The sequence below is a fragment of the Crocodylus porosus genome, unplaced genomic scaffold (assembly GCF_001723895.1).
Source record: "Crocodylus porosus isolate Cpor-Errol unplaced genomic scaffold, CroPor_comp1, whole genome shotgun sequence".
In the NCBI taxonomy this organism is placed as follows: domain Eukaryota; kingdom Metazoa; phylum Chordata; order Crocodylia; family Crocodylidae; genus Crocodylus; species Crocodylus porosus.
This window is the reverse complement of record NW_017728907.1, coordinates 38,689,287-38,712,394: the sequence shown is the minus strand read 5'-3', so window position 1 is coordinate 38,712,394 and position 23,108 is coordinate 38,689,287. Positions and strand designations below refer to the sequence as shown.

The 23,108-nt window shown below is 39.8% G+C and overlaps 1 protein-coding gene across 4 annotated transcripts in view; it reads left to right on the top strand.

Annotated features, from left to right (window-relative positions):
• Positions 1-10,194, top strand: part of PRKACB (protein kinase cAMP-activated catalytic subunit beta) — a 63,930-nt gene extending 53,736 nt beyond the window's left edge. For all 4 annotated transcript variants that reach the window (XM_019531191.1, XM_019531194.1, XM_019531193.1 and 1 more), the window contains one exon: positions 7,254-10,194. In XM_019531191.1, coding sequence (XP_019386736.1) covers positions 7,254-7,379 — 126 coding nt within the window. In that variant the 3' untranslated portion in view covers positions 7,380-10,194. The remainder of the gene's footprint in view (positions 1-7,253) is intronic.
• Positions 10,195-23,108: the final 12,914 nt, after the last annotated feature.

The window sequence follows — 23,108 nt, the reverse complement described above, 5'->3', positions numbered from 1 at the left end:
CCTTGCATTTTTTGGTGTTAAACACCATCAGATTCTCGTCTGCCCATTTGCTGAGCTTGTCCAGGTCAGCCTGGATCACTCGCCTATCTTCTGGCGTGGATGCTTTGCCCCAAAGTTTGGTGTCAATAAAAGATACCGCCAGAACACGTTTGTATCTCTCACTTCCTAGACCATCACAGTTAGAGCAGTAATCCAGGCCTGTTATTAAGGAGTTGTTTCGAAATAATTCAAGAGGATAGAGAGTATGGGTAAGAGCAGTAAGAACTTATGATCCTGTAGGCTAAGTAAATGCATAAGCTGTTGCTTGTTCACTTCTGTTTGCCTCAAATTAGGCTTCAGGCTCTTCAAGCCAGGAATCACTCCTTCATCTCCTTCTAGAAAAAACAAGTGCAGTGAACCCCTCTTCATGTTGGGGCCATCTGACTTTTCAAATATTAGTAACAGCACTGTGGGTTAATGGTTCTGGCTACTAGGGCTGTGCAAAGCTTCAGTTGCTGCTTCGATTCAGAGTAGATTTGGCCCAATTCAGTGGCCAAATCTCTGAATCAAATCAGGAGACAAGTTAATCTCTCTGAATCAAATCAGAAGCCTCCGAATAGATTCAGAGAGATTGGATGATCTAGCCATAAACACAGATTTATGTTTTTTCTGCGTATCTCAAGATACTAGGCGTGGCTTGTGAACACTGAGATGGTGGGGGTTGATGGAGTGTCCCACGGGACCATGGGGGGGGAGGTCCCCTGCGCACTTGGCAGCAGACCCGGAAGTGGGCCAGAAGTACTTCCAGTCCAATTCTGGATCCACCGCAGAGCATGCAGGGACTCCCCCTCCCCACCCCTTGGCTCAGTGACTGGTGCCTCCTGGGTTTGGAGGGGCACCCGGTTTCCCCCTGTGCTCAGTTGCCGAGCCAATCAGAGGGCGAATAAAGCATTATGGACAGACGGACAGGCAGATTAAGTCTTTTATACTATTAGAATTATTTATTTATTTATTTAGCTTACTGACTAAAAACTTCTATTAAAGAGTTATGGTTGCCCTTTGTCTTGCATCCTTCCAGCATGTCAGTTTAGGAATGCTCAAACTTCTGACAAACATGAAACTAAGAGTTAAGGTACACACATTAGCACAACTTTGTCTGCCCCCAGAAGCTAGCAGCAGCTACTGAGAATGATCTGCATGCACTCCAGGTGCACAGACAATGTTAAAGATGGAGTGGACCATTCAGGAACAATTTTGCAATGGAGACTGTTAGTGGTGTAAGAGAGGTTTATGGATTTACTTATGGCTTCAATGGGTGAAAGTGAATTGGCTTAAAAAGGTTACAGGGTTGTTTAATTTAGCAAGTGTGAACTTGCTTCTGGGGCCAGCCTCCGAGCTTGAGTGTAGAATGTGTATAGGTTATTCCTCTTTAGTACAGTTCACCGAAACGTAAGTTTGGACTTACGAACAAGAAAGGTAATATCAGAGTCTGCCCTGTGTTTTGAGTGGTGTAGACTCTCCAAGGTTCAATGCAGATATATTTGTTATGACTATATCTGTTTATCATTGACCTGAGCTCCTCAATTCTTTGTTTTTTTCTTATTACCCACTCTCCTTTGACTGCTTGTCATGTTTCCACTGTGCTTGAGTACATGTACTTCAGTCACTCGACTCAGGCTCTGAGTCAGTTTGGGTTATGATCCATCTCCTAAGCACATCCGTGAGCTTACCTTCTGATCAAGAAGACAGAACTTCAACTTCATGTGTCACTGACCAGCAAAAGGAACCAATTTCCTGTCAGTGTCCATCAACCTCTTATATACCCAAAATGATTTCTACTGAGCCCAGATAATGAAGTTTAACAGTGCTCTAGCACTAAAGCTTTGACACCATTTTCTGGTTCTATAGAAAATGCTCTGCTGTTATGCAATAACCAGTGGGACAAGTCCAAGACCCTCCTTGGCATCCCTGCTCTGCTCAGAGTAGATCTGTGGTTTTAGCATCAACAAAGAGAATCTCAATTTCCTTTGAGAATTCGCCCAATCTTCTTTGGCTTCTCCTCCACATCCAAGACTTCAAGCATCTGTTGTCATGCTGGTGTGTTTCACCAGTTCTTAATTACTTATTGATCCAAATGGAACTGGAACCCTCTTTGCTGCCCTTGCCTTCTCTAGCACTAACTGTGGATCTGCAAGGTTCAGCCACACTTAGAGAGCCATGTCTGCTTCCACATCCCCTGGTACTGCCATCAAACTCTTCCGTCCAAGCTAACAATTGCCACCGTTCTGCTTATGCATTTGGTTCTTACCAGAGCCACAAAAAATGAAATGTTAGCTATCTTTTATGGGTCTCCTGCTGGCAAACCCAGTGTCCCCAAGGATTTTTCCCGGACTTTCCAATGTTACTGTTTTTAGTCTTAGGTGTACCATTCCATAAGTGTCTTCACAGAGAAGTTGGACCAACCAGACTCCTCTTTCTCTTTCTTAACTTCACAGGTGCCCTCTGTATAACTGGTTGCTGTCCCCTCCCCCCATTGGAAGGATTTTTCAGATCCAGGTTCCATGACAGAGGATCTGCATTAACCTAACCTCCTCTCTGGATGAGGCTGATATCCTTTCTCTGCTGCTAGAGATGGATGATTTGGGAGGTTTCTCAGATCTTGTGAGTCAGGGCTGTCTTAGCCTTAAATATTCCATTGGAGGACTTGGCTGAATTTTGCAAAGGCTGGTAGATATAGCTGTCTCTTCCCATCCAAGGCATTCATTCTATGAATGAGTTCATTATTGATCCAGCCATGTGTTGGGAAATGCATTGTGTCGGGTTGTGCTGCTTGGAAGGTGGACAAGTCATGCCTGATACTTTTATTCCCATCCCATGTCCTGCTCTCTTAATGTTGTTGTGGCTAATGAAGAAGCAAAACAGCTCCACAGCATTCTAAAAGATAAGGAGGTTAGACTTGCTGGGGAGGAAGTTGCATTCATTGGTTAACCTATAATTCAAGCTAGCCAGCTACCAAGTCCTGTTAAGGCCATCCAAATTTCCTTTTCTGCAAGTGTCTTGCAGCAATCTGTTGCTGTACTTCAGAAATATATTTAAGATCAGTTGCAGGTTGCTACCTCATATACCAGGGCCTCAGCTGTAGTCATAAGACAATTTTTTCTGGATTCCCAAGGAAGGTTCAGAATATGATGGAGAATCTCACCTTCAAATGAGTGGAGCTGTTCAGCTCCTGTTACCTTGATGTGCTCAGTGACTCAAAATGGCCGTTTTTTTCTTAACTGGAGTCTACCTGCCCCTGAAAAAAAGTGTCACGCACAGAGAAAAGACAATTTTAGCAGACTTCCACTCTTCTTTCTCTATTTATACATGGTCTGCAAGAAACTCTAAGGAAGTTTCTCACAGCAAGTCAGTCGATTCTAACCAAATCAGCTCACTGCCCACCCAAAATTCCCTTTCCCTGTCCCTTTCTCACAGGGTGTTACTAGAAGAAGAAATCTCCTGACTGCCTTTTGGGGCAGTGGAAGAAATTCCTCCAGCTCAAGGAAAAGGATTCTACAGTGATTAGTTCCTGGTTTAAAAAGCTGAAAGAGAAATAGCAATCCATTTTAGACTTGAGAAATCTCAGCACTTTATCTGCGAACTCAAGTTTAAAATGGAGACATTAGCAGTTTTTGCACCATTATATACTTATTTACATATTGCTATCAAACCTTCCCTTTTTAGTAAGGGGCAGGACACTCCAACCACATTTATACACCCTGCATCTTGCACCCTGGAACCTATATGGCACTTGACAAGAGAACGGGTCTGTTCACCCCCTGTTAGAGACCTTCTCATCTTCAGCAGGAAGATGTAAGCCAAGTTGGGTAGATTTTTGCCCCAGTGTCGTGTCTCTCCTTATGAAGGTTTCATTCTTGCTCTGCTGGGCTATATACTCATGTCAGGCTGTGACGACTTATTCCTTGACTCATTTAAGGAATACTGTCATCTCAACCCACTGCTGAAGAATGTCAGTCTTGTTCTACCCAGCAGTTTTGAAGTTCTTCAGGGGGCCTGTTAAGTGGTCATTGCTTCAAAAAGAAGGGTTGCTGAGAACCAAGCTTTGATGCAAAATTCCCCCGTGCCCCTTTTTGTATTCCATACTGGTCTACTTGTGGACTTGCCAAAGGTTTCTAAGTTTATCACTGAATTCCATCTCAGTTCACAGATCGACACGCTAGTGTTTTCCAAGACTCATTCCTCAAGAACTGAGGTATTGTTTTACAAAGAACTGAGACCTGCCCTACTGCCACAGAGCTAAGCTATTCAGAAAACCTCCTTGGCCAAAAGTTCCAAAGATGTAGTGATTTCAGTGGAGACTATCCAATTAGATGTTGCACCGTGTTAGTGTTCTAGGAGGCCAGTAAAGTGAACATACTGTCATTGGCCAGATCTCATTCCACCAAAACCGAGGTTAGCTCAGTGACTTCTCTTGTCTTCACATCTGACATCTGCGAAACCACCTGGGCTTTTTTGCATACCTTTACTCAAGCCTTGTACTATCATGGAAACTTGCAGGGGTGTTGCTGAATTTAATGAACTGGTCCTGTAGTTGGTGTTTGGCTAGGATTCTGAAAGCTACCTCCAGGGCTAGAGGCAGAAATTACACACAAACTGCTATAAGTGATCAGAAACCAGTTCAAATCTGTAACTCAGCAGTGCTAGGGACCGGCATTACACACAAATCGGTTTAAGTGATCAGAAACTGCTTTAAACCTGTAACAGAACAGATGTTCAGTGCATATAACCAGTTTGAAAATGGCTGAAATCGGTTTGAGACAAACCTGGCTGAATGTAGTATCACACTTAACTGATTTCAGTCAAACTGGTTTATGCAATGTCTGTCCCGGACCCCTTCCTGGTTTAAATTAAATCAGACACCCCCAGCATCCTGGCATGCTCTCTAGGCTGGGCAGGGCTCTCTGCTCCACAGCAGAGCTGGCCCCTCCCCTCTGCTTTCTGGCTGGAGCTCCACAGAAACTGCAGGCTTTCCCCTGCTCCCCTCCCCACTCCCTGCTAAGCAAAGATCCCTATCCTGTCTGCCTTACACAGACACCTCAACATTAGCTAGCAGACTGCATGCTGGCTGTGGTCTGTGCTGTGGCAGATGGGACAAAGGTAGAATCAACAGGTAGCTGGTCCTTCTGTGTTCTTAATGGGGTGATAAACACTGAGTTATCAATTCCTGCTGGGCTGGTCAGAAATGGGGGGAACACCTCCCTAATCAGAGCATCGTGCCAGGGCCTGGCCATGCCCCCCACCCCCTCAGCTCAGCATTGTAGAAAGGAAGGGAGGGCTGCTCTAGCAGCCCCTGGCTTCTAGCCTAAGCCACTGCAAGTATGTGCCTGTATTTCTGGAATGTCTCTGCAGTTACAACCTGATTCAGCCTAGCCAAGTCAGACTAACCTGCAAAGGTTGAATCAATTCAGGCTCAGGCTTTTTGAATGTCTGTCCCTAGCCCAGAAGTCCAGTGCACATAAACCATTTTCAAAATGGCCAAAATGGTTTAAGGTAAACTTGGGTGAATGTAGTAGGTAAAATCAGTTTTTATTGAACTTCTGTCCTAAATCCCCTTCAGAATTCACAGTCCCCCAACAATCCGATGCTTTGCACCTCCCTCGCAACCTCCTCCCAGCAGGGTGGGTGGGCTAGTCTTGACCCAAGCTGTCTGCTCCAGCTGAGCAGGAAGGTATGCTCTAGTGCTTACCCCTCTCCCATTCCCTCCCCCCCTCCTTTTGGGCAGGCCACTGCAGGCATGTGGCTGCATTTCAGGAATCAAGTGGATGTGCGTTCACTTGCTTATCAGTTCAATCTACTCAGTGTAGACTAACCTGTAAAGATTGAATTGATTCAGCCTTAGGCTTTTTGACTGTCTATAGTTAGCCTAGGAGAAATAGGCAATGCTTTGGAGTCACTGATAGTGAGAATGAGCATATGGACAAACACCTGAAGGAGGAAGAGAACTTACAGCAGCTGGTATTCTTGACAATGTGTTGTCCCCATGCACATATTCCACTTCCTGCCCTACTTCCCATCTTTCTCAGGGTCTTGAAACTCTGAGATTGTGGTCCAAATGAAACTAAGAAGTAGGAAGTGTGTTTTGCCCTTTATGCCTGTACAGTATGCAGGGTCCATGCATACTATATCAGTGCTGCAAAAAGTGTCCACCCTGTGTGCTTGAGACATGTGCACACATAGTGGGGGTGTACCTGTGGACAACACATGTTGAAGAATCTCAAAGAATTCCAGTTAGTGGAATTCCCTCCCTCTGTATGGTTCTCCATATTACTTTGCCCCAATCTCACACCCTTCCCAGTAAGTGTTCAGTTGAGTAGTCAGTCAATTCATTTATTTTCCTTTTAAAAATGCTACATATGAATTATTTGCTGTGCTGGAGTTGCATTTCTCCAAAATAAAATAATTTTGGCAATGTGCCAACAGAATTTTTTTTAAATAAAGACTTCAGCCAAGGCTAGGATTTCTTCTGACATTGATTTAAGTATAGCCTAGGTCCACTTGCCAAAACAAGGCCCAGCTCATGTGGCTAAACTCACTTGAGTACTTGGATACTTGGTTCAGCTATGTGCATTGTCATCTGTTTGGCACATACTTATGCAGACAGCTAAATTATTTTTTAATGCTAATAGCTTCTCTAAAGGGGTGAGTGGGGGCTGGGGGATCATAGTATAAAATGATGAGAGACTGTGATCCTTTGGAGCAGAATCATAGCCTGGGGTTAGATGCTCAAGTCTAAACAAAAAGTAAATCTGCATCTGCAGATAAATTAAAAAACTGCATCTTTTATGTGGTATGGCATCTTGGAATACTATTCCCTGGCCATGGTGAAATATTTTAAATCAAGAGGAACACAAATAGCTGTATGTGCTCAGGCTTCTGTGTGAGATGGTAGCTCAGACAGACAGGGAGGGAGGGAGCCAAACTTTTTTCTGAAATGGAAGTCATTCATGCTTGTCAATACATTGTATATTATTATTTTAAATTTCTATTCATATATTCCAGCACTGCATAATGAGTTCATTTTATAAATCCCCAAGTAAATATCATTATTTAAACCAGTTTACCTCTTAACCCAAACTTAAGCTGGCTTTCTTGCCACTAATAGAAAAGTGTATGTTTTGGTTGTGCTTGCTGTTATATCAGTAAATCTAGATTGTTTTACAAGTGAACTATTTTAGACTGATTAACATCTTAGATGGCTTTTATCTCAAATATAGGTAGAAGCTCCATTCATACCAAAGTGCAGAGGCCCAGGAGATACCAGCAACTTTGATGACTATGAAGAAGAAGATATTCGTGTGTCTCTAACAGAGAAATGTGCAAAAGAATTTGCAGATTTTTAGTACATGTAAGAGGACAAGATGACATCAGGGCTCACATTGGGATCTTTGCACTCTGTTAACTGATGAGTTGGAGCTGAGACCGTCATATGTCAAAACAGTTACCTAGTTACTTCATTCCACAAAGCTGACTGAGGTCTTTATTGCCATCTTCCATGTGTGCAGTTTGCACCAACCCTTATAACTAGGCACAATTAAATAAGCACTGTTTGTGCTGTAACACACAATACTAGACCACTTTCCTACTTACCTTTTGTTTCTGTTGTTCCTTTGTTTCTGTGTATTGTTCATTTCCCCCCTTTTAAAACAAAGTAGTTTTTTACCCACGAATGCTCCATTTTATTTTGAATAATGTATTATTTGTGCGAGTGAAATGGAAGGTGTTGCAGCTAGTGTGATTTAGACTGAAGTGAAAGATAAGTGTTGCTTCTAGTCTGTGCCAGCAAATATTTCATGTCTGTCTTGTGTCTGAGGCTACAGTTTATAATAACTTTCTTAGTAGCTCAGACTAAATCTAGCCAGCATTTTTAGCATTTTTGAAGGTAGTATTTATCACCATATAAGTGTATGCTAAATTAACTTAAAAACCCTTCTTCCTGGAGACTGACCAAATTTAGGTGGAATCAGTTGGACAGCTTAAGTAGGGGACAGCAGCTAGACCCCGTGCCTTGGTTTTCTACATACTTGTAGTTCTCTTCACTGGCTCCTTCCTTTGTGTTCCCCACCTGGGCAGTAAATAAATATGCCATAGCCAGACTGTGCCATGGGAAGCACACAGTCTCTTGAGCAGGAGCAGTTCTACTTGGTCTGGGCTTTGGACCGTATTCAATGAAGTGAATTGCCAGCATTTCAGTTGGTAGGTGTTAAATGGATTGTAGCACCATAAATCCTAAATTCTTAAAGGAAGTTTTGGTCAGTATTGTAACAGCATATGACTAATCTTTTAAAAATGCCAATGTTGGGGCTCCTAAAGTATTACTTGTTTCAAACCTTTTTAATTTTAAAAAAAGGCATCAATTTAAAAAAAAACGTAAAAAATTGCTCTGCTATTAGCTATAAGAAGAGACATGGGTTAACAAATGCATTTAATGTAATGGATGTATTGCTAGATGAACAAGATTATCTTTTGGTTAGCTGTTTAAGAATAAAGGTTATTGCCAAGTTTTTATTCTGGTATACTATATTAGTAAACCGAGGATGGAGTACTGCTGTGATTATTTTGCTTTTACAGTGCTTCGTTCATGTGAAAAAGAGACAAAGTTAAAAACTGCCAGTTTTTAGTTATGTTGTGTCTTCATTTCTAGTCTACTTTCTTTCAATGAAATGGAATGTACAGTCACACAGATAAGTATTTGGCTTAATTATGTTTGTATACTCTCACCAACTGACTTAAAAGATATTGCTACCCTGTGTTAGCTTTCAGCACTTTTACACATTTATTTCAGTGTTTGTTAATAATCAGTGACTCAGCACTTTTTTTTTTTTTGCTTTTAAATTTATCCATACCAGTTTTATTTGTACACTTGATTCTGGCTATCCCAGTGACCTGTCTTAAAACAGCACATTTAAACGGTTTAAAATAAACTAGGATCATATTTTATGATCAATTTGTGTGCATATACAAGGATGAATTGTTTTTATTAAAGGTGAGCTATATTGATGCATAGCCATTGTATTTCTTTAAATGTCAGATAAACCACTGGCACTATTTCCTTTTAATCTGTATGACACTCCTTTTAAAAAAAAAAAAAAAAAGAAGAAGCCTTTTTAGACATTTTACAAGCTAGTTTGAAATGTACCATCCAACATTCTGTATGTTTAGGTTGTCAAGCATCTTTGCACAACGTCATTAGGAGGCTGTCACTGATCGCAGTCTTTGTCCACCCATATTTACATACATGCAAGAAAGTATAAGAGACTTTGCTGTAGCAAATTTTATGTAACAAAAAGATATATCATCACGTTAATAAATTTAAAAAATTCTTTGTATGAAAACATTAAAATCTTTTGTATTTCATTTAGACTGAGGACATGCTGTTGTATGCTAGCTGTACGCGATAAATTCTACAGTAACTTTGTTGTCATTTATGAACTTTAAAAAATTTTAATAAATGCTGGAGATCACAATTTAATTCTGTTATGATTTTAATTTTCAGTCATTACATTTATAATTATAAAAAAGCTTCCAAGATTTTCTGTTTTGTAAAAAATAAAAAATTTTAAAAAATTAAAATTAAAAAGTGATAATTCACTTTCAGTGTATAGTGAGACAGAAAAATCTAGGAGACCAATTCAAACGTCTTTTTGATGTTGGAAATAAACTCCATCTGAGCATAAGTTGAAAAAGCCTCCTATTTCCATGGGTTTTTTAAAATTTTATCAAAAGCCTGTTAGGTATGAAAAGTAAAATAAATTTCTAACATGGCATAATAGACTTCAGTAAGAAAATGAGATTTTACTTTGGAAAGGAAGAAGGAGGAGGTTACAGTTTCCATGGTATTAGTAAGTACATTTGACAATGTGAATATTATAAAACCCTCTCATTTAAATACAATCATAAAAAATATAGCCACAAGACTATCATGTTACTTGTATTTAATTTCAAAAATCTTTTTCACAGTATGAAAAATTGTATATCTATGACAGTAGAGGCTTGTTAATTTTACACAATTGAGGAATTAAGTGTTGAACTATATGATATATTTTAACTGTACTCTAGTTGTATGTAACTTTGATTTCAAACATAAAGGATTGTATCTCATTAAGTAAATTGCTTTTCTATTCTCTTGTCAGTTGCATTAAAACCCTTATTTTTAAATCCTTTAAGTATTTTACCAATCTTTTGCAAATAATTAGATGTTTTTAAGTGCTGCAATAGTGTTCAAAATAGTAAAAAATTTATATACAGAAGTGCAAATTAAATTATGTACAACACTGCATGAAATATTGTGATGCTGCTTCTTGAACCAGAACATTGAATAAATCACTGTATATCTCCATACACCTAGTAAATTTAATTTTAACAAGCCCATTAAAAAGGAAAGCTGAAATACAATAGTGCTCATATTAAGTTAGGGCCCTTAAATTGTGCAAGAAGTTGTTTCCCTTGGACAGCAAGGGTATTAAAGGCATAATTAAAAGACAAAGAATTGGACCTTTTAAGCAAAAATAATAATCTGGCCATTAAATGCAAATAACTTTTCTTCTTTATCATCTCACATGGATACTTTATCTCTCTGTTAAAAATAACTGTCCATCTTGAAATGGTCTTTGCACCCCAACTGTATAAACTGTGATTTTGCTTCTCTGACCATGAAACAATTCACAGGAGTAAAAGCTGTCAGGCCAGCAGATATCTACCTGCAGGGCTTACTGCAAGTGATCTTCAAGAAAGGCACTGTTGCCTCTTTCTCAATACTTCTTTTTTGTGGTTGTGAAACTTAAGGAGTTCTATGTGCTGCAAGCCTATTTACTAGGCTTTCTATTGCTTTACTTGTATAATACAGTATTAAAGTTTAGGGATTCTGGGTTTGGCCTTTGGGATTTTTTTTTTTTTTACTTTAACTTTTTTGTAGTGTTAGAATATGTTGGGTTTTTTTTTTTCTTTTACTGCAAGCACTGAAGATGTCATTCAATTTGGTGTATATAATTTCTATTCCTTTTAAGGGGAGAGTTTTTTGCTATCCTGATAAAAGTTGGAAGGAAACCTTCCCTAAGAAACTGCTTTAAAAAAAGAGCAATCGAGCAAATAAAGCCCATTATCTTTTACAAATGGGATCTGGAAAGCTAGTCTAGATCTCTTCATTGGCAAAGTGCTTATTACTGCATTGTCCAATACCAAATAAAAGACAGCACAAAGAAATCTTACATTATGCCAGATATTTCAAAGTATAACGAGGTATCAGTTGAAGAGTAGTTTGAGACCTTTGGCCTTGGGATTTTCCACTTCATTAATAAAGAAAATGCACAAAAAGTGTGTAATGGGTTAGCTAGGCAGTGCCCATTTCCAGTTAGATGGGTCAGCATTTCCAAGTTTCTGGCAGTAATATGTGTTCGACTCCACAGCAGAGGTTTATATAGGAGTTCCCTTACATGGATGACTTTCAGTTGGATTAAGGTGTGATCTAGGCTCTCGTAATAACTTCCGTTCTCTAATATCTTGAGGTTAAATGAATAAAGGTCTACATTAAATCTAACAGCTACTGTACTAACACTTAAAGCTTATCTTCCTGAACTCCAAAGGGCTTGATTTGCTTCACAGAAATTTGTCTGTCTCCAATAGGAATCCTCTTTGCATCATTATGAGTCACCATTCCATTCAGATTCTGCTTAAGGGTGCAAGACCTAACGGATATTTACATTTTCATGAAATCACTTGCATACTTTCACAAGCATCTGTTCCGAAGGTCTCGCAATTACATTTGAAACAATACCTTGGTCTAGATGTAGTCCTCTCTTCTCCTCAGGAGGTCAAAAATAATTTGTTACTTGGACCAGTGCAAAATTGGATTTAAAAAGTCACATTTACTTGATCCCTTTCCTTTTGGAGTATAAGGGTAGTATGCCTGTTGTGTTTCTTTGAGTCAGTTTGTGGCAAGCAGAAAGATATACCAACGGACTTGTGTAAGCTCATCTCATAGTGCTTTCAGTCATAACGTTTGCTATTTAAACATTTCTCTTGATAGTCAGAGGAAAAATGGCTTGGATATTCACAGGCAAAACAGAAATCACTCAAGACTTGCCAGATATGATCTCTTTTTTCTATCAAGAAGCAGCCTTAAGAAATGGTGGTGCATCTAGCACAGCAATTCCTCTGGCCTTCATTTTGTATACAGTGGAAATGACGATTGTTTTGCCAACAACACAAATTGTATAGATGGAGACCAAGTAAAATGGTGTTCGAGGGATATGCGATCATTCATTCTGTTTTTCAAGAAGTTGGGACGTGGGGCCTGAGGTCAATTTAGAAAGAGAGAGAGAGAAATTGCTGAATGAATGAGACCTAACATCAGCTGAATGCCCCTGTCCGTAATCTGCCACCTTTTAATGGTTATCCAGTCAATTCCAAAATTTCAGGGAACCAACAAGGAAAACTTACTAATTTTGGTGACAAGTGGGACACTGGGAAAGGCTGTATCCATTTGTAACTAGGTATTGTGGTGTGAAAGGTAACTCAAGTTGTCATCGGTCTCTTTCCTCTTCCAGTTCATTTGTGTACTTCAGTCCAATTAGTTGAATCAGGAAACTGAGGTCATCACCTTCAGGTAAGGACAGAGGTTCTTTTGAGGTTTAAGACCTAAAACGGCAGGGCCTGCCGCAGAGAAGCAACTATATTGGCTGAGTCAGGAGTTAAGCTGGAGACCACTGGGTCCTGCCACACTATGTATTATTTGAGTAAAGTCATTTTACCTTTCCCCATTTACATTGTTCTACTTGCACTGAAGAGTGTTCATGACATGCTCCAGGCAGAGACCTATTAAGGAAGGGTTGAATTAGACAGCAAGGTTAGGGTTTAGGGTTACCAGAGGAACGCTGCTGGTGTGAAAATGGTAACTCAAGAAAAGGATGAGGAGTGACTTTGACACAGTGGAATTTAGGTTCAGTTGCAACAGGTTTGAGATTAGAGACTATTCCTGCCCCTTTTTCTGCCTGCCACATTAGCCAGCATACACAAGTGTGTGACCCTCTAGCAGGTGGTTTGCAACTCTTATTCTTGGATCTCTCAAGCCTATATCTGAGAGGCATGTCAGACCCTGTGATTTTTATTTTTTCTCATGAAGGGGAGTGATTGTTATGTCCTAATTTAGAGATATTCCACCTTTTCGGATGTTCATTTGTTTTACTGAGGACTTTTAGATAGTGATCCTTGTTGGCTTTCTAATAAAGGTGGAATTTCTGTATTACTAAAACCTGAGCATGTACCTTGAATGGCAATGAAATACAGGTGTAACATCTACAGACAATAGCATAATGGTAAGCAGATCACATGTATTTCTGTATTTAAACGAATTTTTAACTAACATGACAATGAAAGTTCTAGTACTTAATTTAACATTCTGCTGTTGTCAATTAATTTCTCTCTGGACTCTTAATTAAAGGGATATTGTTGAATGCTCGTTCATGCTTTTCACTGTTCTTTAGATCATTCTTGAACCTAAAAATAACACTTCTTTCTCTGCTGTATTTCCAGTGTTTTACATTTGATAAACATTAACCTACTAAAATATTTTTGTTTTAAAGCTGAATTTAATATGCAAGAATGTTGGTGAATGGAGGGCTTTTTTCTAATTTTCTTTTGCAATGCATCAGTTTTGCTTTACAAACTGTAAGTGGCAAGTGTTATCTTCTGTTTGAAGTATGATTCTTATTGTGTACTGACATTGCATCATTTCTATGCATGCCTAGTTTTTTAAATAGCTGTTAGTGTACCATAAAGAATGATAGAAAGAAAGGTGCTTTTAATTGCCTTCTGCTTCATAGTTTCCATTTGGACCGGTGCACTGACTGAAACAGGGGAGCAGGCGTCAGAACTTCTGTGTTCTCTGCCACTGACCGTCGGCAAGTTACTTTACTTCTCTCTGCTTCACTTCACCCATCTGTCTACCTCACAGAGCATTAAGGTTTAGTCAGTGCTTTTAAGTGCATACACTGAAAGGAACCAGAGAGGAGAAGGGGGTTGATGGTGAGTATTCCTCCCAGTTGTAAGGTTTAGTCTTATACAAGAATTTTCTATGGAGGCTGCTGTTACCTAAAACCAAGATTTTTTTTTCAGCTTTCCAACAGAAGTAAAAATTTCTTGTAATATGCTCTACAACTAAACTTATTCAGAAAGAAAAGGATTCAGCTATAAAGTGCAAAGGGCTCTCTTTCACTACACACATCTAATCATAAAGCTAGCCTATAATTGCATTTTTTCCCTGTGTGCGTAGGTTTCTTCTAGTCTACAAAACAGCCTTTAGTTCTTTCTAATGTCCCTCTGGTGAGAGAAGTTTCTGAAACTCTATCTAATGTGATTTTGCATTGCTGTTACAGTTGTTGGCTTTTAGTTTATCACTAATAAAGATAATTTTTCATGTGCTAATCAGCATGGTGTTATCTCCTAGGTTGACTTAGTCCTATTTTAAGTATTGTCAGCTTCTCAACACTGCTTTAAAAATGTTTAGGTTTCTTTTCACCCCAACTAACATGTTTGCAAAACTTGTAAGCTGTTGTTTGATATTTGGCCTCTACTGTAGCTGAGTGTTATGTGATTGGTTAATCAGCTCCAAGCTTCAATTTAAGTTGAAGTGGATTTGCCAAAGCCACGTGTAGCACAGAGGTGCCATAAAATGAATGATTAGCAGTTTTTGGAAAAACTAATTTATCCACAGGAAACTTAGATGTTGCATCAAAAAACTGAAAACCACTACCCTACCCCCCATTTGTTGTAAACAGCCAAAGCTTGAAAAAATTGCCAATAACTGATTTTTTGTTCTATTTTTTGTTCAAAACAATTGTTTTGGTTTTCCGAGAAAAAAAATATAAAGCCAACTTTCCATGAAAATATCTCAAATCTTATATTATTAAAAGATGATAAAATGCGATTTGCTTAATATACCACCTTTTCATAAAGACAGTATGACGGAGAACTATTAACTGACTGAGGCAAAGACATCTGTCTGATGAAAGTGCAATTATTAGTCAGATATCTACTGATTATGAAAGCCCCCTTTTCCAGCCACTGCTCTTTAAAACACATCATATGTAACTACATGTGCCTTAGTCTTCAACACCTTCTAACCTTGTCTTCTGACATGAGCTCTTTAAAAAGATCACTCTCTATTGAACTGAGCCAAGTAGATACTGCTGTTGTGCTCACAGGAAGCACCCCAGAGATTACATTTTTTTCAGTCACTGTAAGCAGATGGTGCAGGAAGACAAGACATAAAGTAGCATTGTTTAAGGTCATAAAGTATAGCTGGAAGGGACTTCACAAGTTCTAGACCAGCCCCCTGCTCAAGGCAGGACCATCCGTGACTAAACCATGTAGTCAAGCATTTATCTAATCTGTTCTTGAAAATTTCTAAGAATGGAGATTGCATATCTTCATTAGGTACTCTTTCCCAGTGCTTGACTCCCCTCATAGTCAGAAAGTTCATCCTAATCTGCAATCTAAATTTCTTCTGCTGCAGTTTGAGGCCATTGCTCCTAGGCCTATCCCTTACAATCGCAGATAAAAGTTTATCTCCAGTAGCTAAGGGTTGACAAGCTTCTTTGGGTAAATCTGATATTTTTTATTAGACCAACTAAAAACAGCTAACGATAGCTAAGGATTAGAATGCTTTCCTTCCCACAACCCAAAATAACTGGTCTGGACTAAGTAAAAGAGATTATTTGGATCAAGTAAAAGAATCTGCTCCACACCCCAACCTGTGGACTGGGCAGACAGCAGTGCTTATAGCTATTATAAGGCTGCTAGTCTAGCCCAGTCCCTGTATGCTGCTTCTGTGGGGTTATGTCTACACAAGATGTTGAGTGCGCAGTAGACTTATACGCTGTACAGTAGATGTCTCTTGTCTACATGTGCACCCGTGTTAGGCTAGAGTAAACAAATTTACTCTGCAGCCAGATAGTACTTGCAAGTACAATTACTATCTGGCAGCAGAGTAATAACTCCACAGCAGTGCATGTGTAGACACTGCTCCAACTGCCTGGGGCATGAAGGTGCTTCAGTGCAGGGGCTGCCTGCCAGCTAGCCCTGCACTGTAGCACCCTCATGCCCCAGCCAGCCCCTCCACAGCACACAACTGAGGGAAGATGAGCCCCTGGGGGCCCCCTGCCAGCTGCGGCTGCTCCAACTTGGCTCGAGGAACTGCGATCCCAGGCATACATGAAGACGTGCACCCAGGAGCAATAAGCTCCGGACTTTATCCCAGTGCATTAATAGGCACATATAGACCTGCTCTGGATGTTCCAAGCTACTGGCTCTAGTTAAATGCTAAACCTTTTTCCCATCTCTAAAGGCCCTTTCTGGGATGTCATTCTAAAAGTTGGCTTGAGTCTCACCTCTGACAAATGCACAGTGGACCCTCCATGGCTGCTACACACAGTCTAAGAGGACAGAAGAAAATTCCTTAGCCTGCAGGGTTCCTTTCACGTAACCAGGGAAGCACTGAAGAAAATACCTTTGTAAGCTTTCACTCTGAAACACTGCACAAAGCATCTTAACTCAATTAATTATGGAAATGGATGGCTGCATATACATATATGAATAAAGTCATCAATGACATTAATGATTTTATTCTTATAAGTATATGCATATCCATTTTTTGGATGGCCACTCTATTGGTGAGCAGGTAAACAATGTCCAAAATGAGCATTTGTCAGACCATTGTTATTGAGCTCCGTCTCCAAGAGGTCATTATGTGGTTTTCATTCTGCCTTTGCTTTCTAATTAGTAATACCAACTTGGGTTTCCAGTGTTTCAAATGTGGTGTTGTAAGTATTCTTTTACTAGGTCTGCATTTTCTGTTTCTGTGGACTTTGCCAAAAAAAGGTATTACAATAATTACAGCCTGCTCTTTAAGTTCCTAGAATGCATGAAGATCGTTGGCAAAGTGTTGGGATTGAATTAAAACCAACTACTGAAGGTTTGAATGGGAGTGGTTCTGTAAAGATGCATTATAAATCTGGTCTATCCATTAATCAATAGCCATGCGGAAGCTAGATGGTACAAAGGAAACTAGCAAGCATTTAGGTCTTTACCTAGATACCATCAAAAGAACAGGTAAAGGCTTAATTCTTTGAGGTGTCATCCCTGGCCACATCACTAACACTATCCAAAAGGATAGGAATTGCAAATCCACTTTTCTAAAAGTGTAGTATTTCCTTTATTTTATATACAGAGCTTCCACTTGGTTCTTGTAAAAAAAAAAAATCAAAAAATGATGTGGTTAAGCAAGTATGCTTTCTTTCATCTAAAGAAAGCTATTTTGGGGCAGTTAGTATGTATTCCTCTTTCTAAGCCAAATGCCTGAGGTTCCAGCTAATACTGATTGTATGAGTACTGATTGTAAAGGTCAAAATTTCAGATCCTCTATATTCTTCTTGTAATTATCTGCAAATGTTAAGAAAAGTATGATTATCCTTGTTTCATGAATGGCAAGAGATTTCTTGCATCTAAATTTATTCTTTGTATCCGATTTATTTTTCTAACCTTTTCATAAAGAAAAGTATGGCTGAAACCTCAGACCCAAGAGGGGTTTGAATGGAATGAGGGGTCCACATTAGGTTCCAAATTACTTCCAAATGTTATAAAAACATAACTCATCCTTCCATTTTTGGCTTTGCTTCTCTAACAACCCAATATACCAGTGATTACAATAAATAAGACTGGCCAGTAGATGGCATATTTTTTAAGGTTTGGATTGGGACGAACAGGAAAAATTAACTTTTTTGTGTGCATATGAACAGACAAAAGTGGGGAAAATGCTTGTTTAAAGGTTGTTGAAAAGAGATGTGTCTTCATGGACAGTGTTTGTCAGCTACCATAACTGACATTATATAACATAAGTAAGTCAAGGTGTATAGTAATAGCTTTTGTCTTCAAAATGCTTTACAAATACTAACTCTATCTCAGCCCACTCCAAGGGAGGTATATTTTTTTCTTTGTGAGGGAACTGTTAGAGATGTTAAGAACATCAGAGCCAAAGGTGGAATGCTGGAGTTCCTGGGTTCCAGCCCTGGTTTTAACCTACCAATTCATGACACTTAAGTAATTCAAGGCTAAATCATTTTCATAGCTAAAGTAAATCTTAAATGATGCCTACTTCTTGTAGCTACCAGTGGCATGAAATACAGAGTTCCATGGTGATTTTTAATTGTTGACAATAGATAAATGCCTCTTGCATCTACTTTTTATATTAATAACGGTAAAAAGAAGTGTTTGATGCTAATCTTGCCAAAACAGTTCTTCGTATTTCACTGCACCAATAGTAATGAAGCTGAATGGGTGCCTTTACACATGCTAGGGTAGGGGTGCTTTAATTAGAGTGGCTCTGGGGAGCTGCTGAAGTTCTATGAGCCTTAGTTAAAGTGCCTCCACTGCCATTTTGAAGTGCCGGGACGCTGAATACACAAGATGCCAAGACTACTGGAGTGTGCTAATTAGCATGCATTGGAGCAGGTATCAGGCATATATATAGGTGCCCTTAAAGCCTAGTCTAACATTGAGTGAAATCAGTGGTAACTTTCTATTGGATGTCAATGTATTTTAAATTGGGGCATGTCAAGGTGCTTAAATGAATTTAAAAGCCAAATTTTGAGCTCCTGCCTTTGAAAATACTGGCCTTAATCTTTCACAAGGCCCTACATCTCTTTACTTAGAAATCTTTTAATTTTAAAGGTAATTTGTTTACCAGTTGCCTTTACTTGTTCTTGTGAAACATTACATATTGCGTGTCTTGTATTATCTGTATCTGTACTTAAAATGTTCAGAAATATATGGTACATGTGATATGGGATTAGGCATTGCTTCTGTTTCAGAGTCCTAAGGATGATGCACTTGGAAAACTATTCTACATCCTCTCTGAAAATTTAAAAACTGAAAATTAAACAATATAAACTCCTTCAGAGGGAAGATAAATGCAAAACAAAGTGACTAGCCAAGAGAAATTCAGTACAGAGCTGAATGTTTATCAAATCTGGATGTACCTATACATGGACATGAAATTATTAGGATAATTGGAATTGCAAAAGTGTAATTTGATATTTTAAAGTGCTGAGAGCCTTCTGTCAATTGGGGAGGGGTGTGAGGAGTTAAGCAAAACAGTGACCAACATGGAAGCCAACATTTCTTAACATCGAATCAGTAGTGTTGCATAGAGGCTAACGACTGTATCTGTCTTCTAATGTAGCCTCTGGGGGGGAAAAGGTATTTGAGCCAGCAACGCTTAGCTTTAAACCCATACTTTACTATTCTTTGATCAGGACCTAATTTTGGAAGATGCTGATCACCACAACCCCAAGTGAAGTCAATGGGAGGGAGCTGCAAATACCCAGCACCTCTGGGAATTAAGCCTCAGGGCTAGGGGCAGAAGTTGCACACCAACCAGTATAAGTGGTTGGAAACCAATTCAAATCTGCAACACAACAAAAGTTCAGCACACATAAAGCGCTTTCAAAATGGCTGAACTGGTTTACAGTAAACCTGGATGGATATAGTATCAGACGTAACTGATTTAGGTTAAATTAGTTTGTTGAATTTCTGTCCCAAGTCCCCTCCATATTCAAGTTAACTCGGTCCTCCAGCATCCCAGGAAACTTTGCACCTCCCCTTGCAGCATGAATGGGCTAACTTTGGCCCAAGCTGTCTACTCCAGCTGAGCAAGAAGGTGTGCCCCGCCCCACCTGAAATCCACATCAGTCCTTCCTTTTTAGTATTAATGTTGATATTGTAAAGACAGGAAAAGTTCAAAACAAGAAACCCATCCCCATCAATACAGAACTCCCTAATTTGGTGTGTAAACATAATCATTTTGCATATTGTGGTGTACACTGTGCAATCAAATAATGTCAGACGAATACAGCATGTTCCCTCTTCGATCTCTCCTGGGACACACAGGTATTTAATTGGGATATTGTTTCCTCACTGTATTAAAGTAAACATGGCTTGTTGAAATGTATAGTATTTTACAACTTTGGCATTTCAAAATATTTCTTCAAAATGCTGCCTGCTGCTTTATCTCTGGCAAGGGAAGTATATGCCGGTATGCAGGGGCAGTGCTGATATTAGGGATGGAGCAGATGGTGTTGCTCATAAATTTGATATTTGTTGGGTTTTTTGTTCTTAAATATAATCTTCAAATTAGCAAAGATTAAGACTGGACAGCAGCTTTCTGAAATACAGGGCGAATTACCATAATGGCAATAAGCACAGCAAAAAAAAGTAGGGCAGGAAATTTTAAGCAATGTGGATACAATTCAAGAGTTAGAAAGGTTTGTTGTGATTTTTTTTTTTTTTTCATTTCAAAACTCAATACTTCAGAGTTAAAAACCACCCAAAACAGCAGTAAAAATGCTTCATTTGATTTGTTTATAGGGTAACTGGCAATCATTGTCAGCCCTGGTATAAAGACGCTGCAATTCCATTCACTTCACTGGAGACTTGCCTACTTGCATGAGGCCTGCATATGCCCAGCGTATGGAAGTGCCCTACGGTACAAAACCCATGGAGATTTGTAGTACATGTTTTCATGGAGTCTGTTGATGGGATCAAAAAGCCTTTAATTCAGTGAAGAACATGCAGATGAAACAGAGCTCTCTCAGAGGGACCTGTTGTAAATCCCCCACAGCACAGCACAGCTGAATGAAAACATTAGGCCAGGATTAAAAGGCATTTAGGAATCTGTAATAACACTACTTTAAACAGATGGACAGTTATTATGGATTCCTAAGTGCTTGATTTTGTAGCTGTGATGGTCCAAGAATTATACACGAGGCAAGGATTTCTTAGGATGATATCTTTCATTGGCCCAACTGTTTAATTTGGATAGAGTTGGACAAGCTTTTGAGTGGAAAACATTCCTCTTCAGATCTGACCAGAACAAACCAAGTAAAGCATAATTATGGTTAGACCTGAAGAAAAATGTCTTGCATTTGAAAGCTTGTCTAACTCAATCCCAACTATGCAGTTGGTCCAATAAAATATATTGCCCTAAGAAATCCTCTCTAGCATCTTTTTTAATATATATATTAAAAGGACAGTAAAGCCTATCTTGTGAGATGAGACTAAAAGCCTTGGCCTAGAAAAATGGAGAGAGGAGACTGATGGTTGTCAGTAATTATCTTGAGTTGATAGACTCATGGGAATGAGAAGAGTTATTTAAATTTACAGAACAATGATGGCTCAAGAACAACAATGGGTATAACCAAACCATGGATACATTTAAGTTGGAGAAGGTTTCTCTCAGTCTCTCTTTCAGATCAGTAATATTCCAGAGCACCTGTCTAATGGGACAAGTGGAGGTAAGAAACTCTGATTGGTTTTAAGATGGGGCTATATAAGTTAGTCAGGAAACTGTGGTGGTGTTATCCGAAATGCAGTAGGACCAGACTTTATGGGCCAGAGTCGTTTTCAGTTCTACACTCTTAGGAAGTGAGTGATGTGATGGAGGATTTTCTTCAAGACTTCTACTATTAATAGGCTTCTGCTGTTAGTAGTAGAAATAATGATAGGTCTGTTGGCAGAAAGGTGGTAGTGAATCAGCCTAAATACATGCCAGTTTCAAATTGCCTTCCGTGTCTGTGGTAAGAGTTAATTTTAGGCCAACAAAACCAAATCAGAACACAGAATGATTTCTTCATCATCAGTTAGCTGCGGTTTCCTACAGGGGTGCACCAGGTACTCATTGAAAATAAGGAGTTTTACCTTCTGAATCAGTTTGGATAAAATCTCCTTCAGCATTTTTGCCCAAACTCTTCCTAATGAGTGGATTGTGTCTCAAAGTGGACAGCAAGAGAAAATAAGGCAAACCAGCATGAGCACTTTAAATATTTTACCGAAGCAAACTCTGCCAGTCCTGAACAGGAAGTACTGTTCTCTCCCTAATCAGCAGTTACCCTGCATTATAACTTTCTTTAAAAATGAATCATTCATACACATAAGCGACTGGGGGGGGAGGGAATCTGCCCCCCCCCCCCCGGGATTGGCCGCTTGCCCCCCAACCACCACCGACTTCTGTGGGCAGTTTGCCACTCACCACCCCTGCTGCCACTAGCTTCTGTGGGCAGTCACCACCCCGACCCCACACTGCCAACACCAGCCTCTAAGCGGTCACCACTCACCACCCTGCTGCCAGCGCTGCTGCCCACAAATTGTACCCCCCCAATTCCAGGAGGCACCAATCACCCATGTTTACAGAGATCTGTACGTTGGCAAGGCTGTTTACAAGCAAAAGGTTAAGATAAATGCCCTGCTCCTTTAATCGGTGCCCTAAGAGGGGCATGAGGGACTTTTATGCCAACTAGTAACTCCAAAGCAAATCTAGATTCAGTGGTTCTCAGCTGGGCTGCCACAGCTTGGGATAGATAGTCTTTCAGGGTACCACAGCTTGGATACCGTGCTGCTACCACGTATCTCCTGCCGAGCCAGATCAGGAAGTGGCTGTGGCACAGGTGCCTGCTATTGTCCCAGTCATTCTCAGTCCAACCTCTCACATTTGCTTCCAGAAACAGGCATGTGAGGCAGGTGGAACTGTCCTGCCTGCCTTCTCCTGTGTCGAGCATTTGGGGTCAGACCACAAAGGGCTGCAGCGAGAGCTGGCACTCATGCCACAGGCTCTTCCTCATGAGGCTCTGCGGGAAGTGTGCCACCTGGCCCTGGTGGCAGTCCCCCAGTCTGACAGCCACTGTCATAAGGATTCATTGAGATGCTGCCAGAGCACTTTGGTTTGGTTACATAAGCATACAAATACCTGGGTCTTTATTATAACAGCCTTTTTCCCACTTGCACACAGTTTACTATTTTAAAGAGTTCACAATCACAACCTCATACCTTCTGTTAATCCAAGAGATAAAAATGTTACATAATCTAGGATATATATGAGGTCAATTTGAACTAATATAATTTGCTATTTTACCTTTTTTCCACTCTTGACAATCCTATTCATATCAATGGGGCCTCTAACAAAGATAAAAGATTGGAATAGCACTTTATTCTGCTGTCTAGGCTTTGTTCCTATCTGAGTTAACATG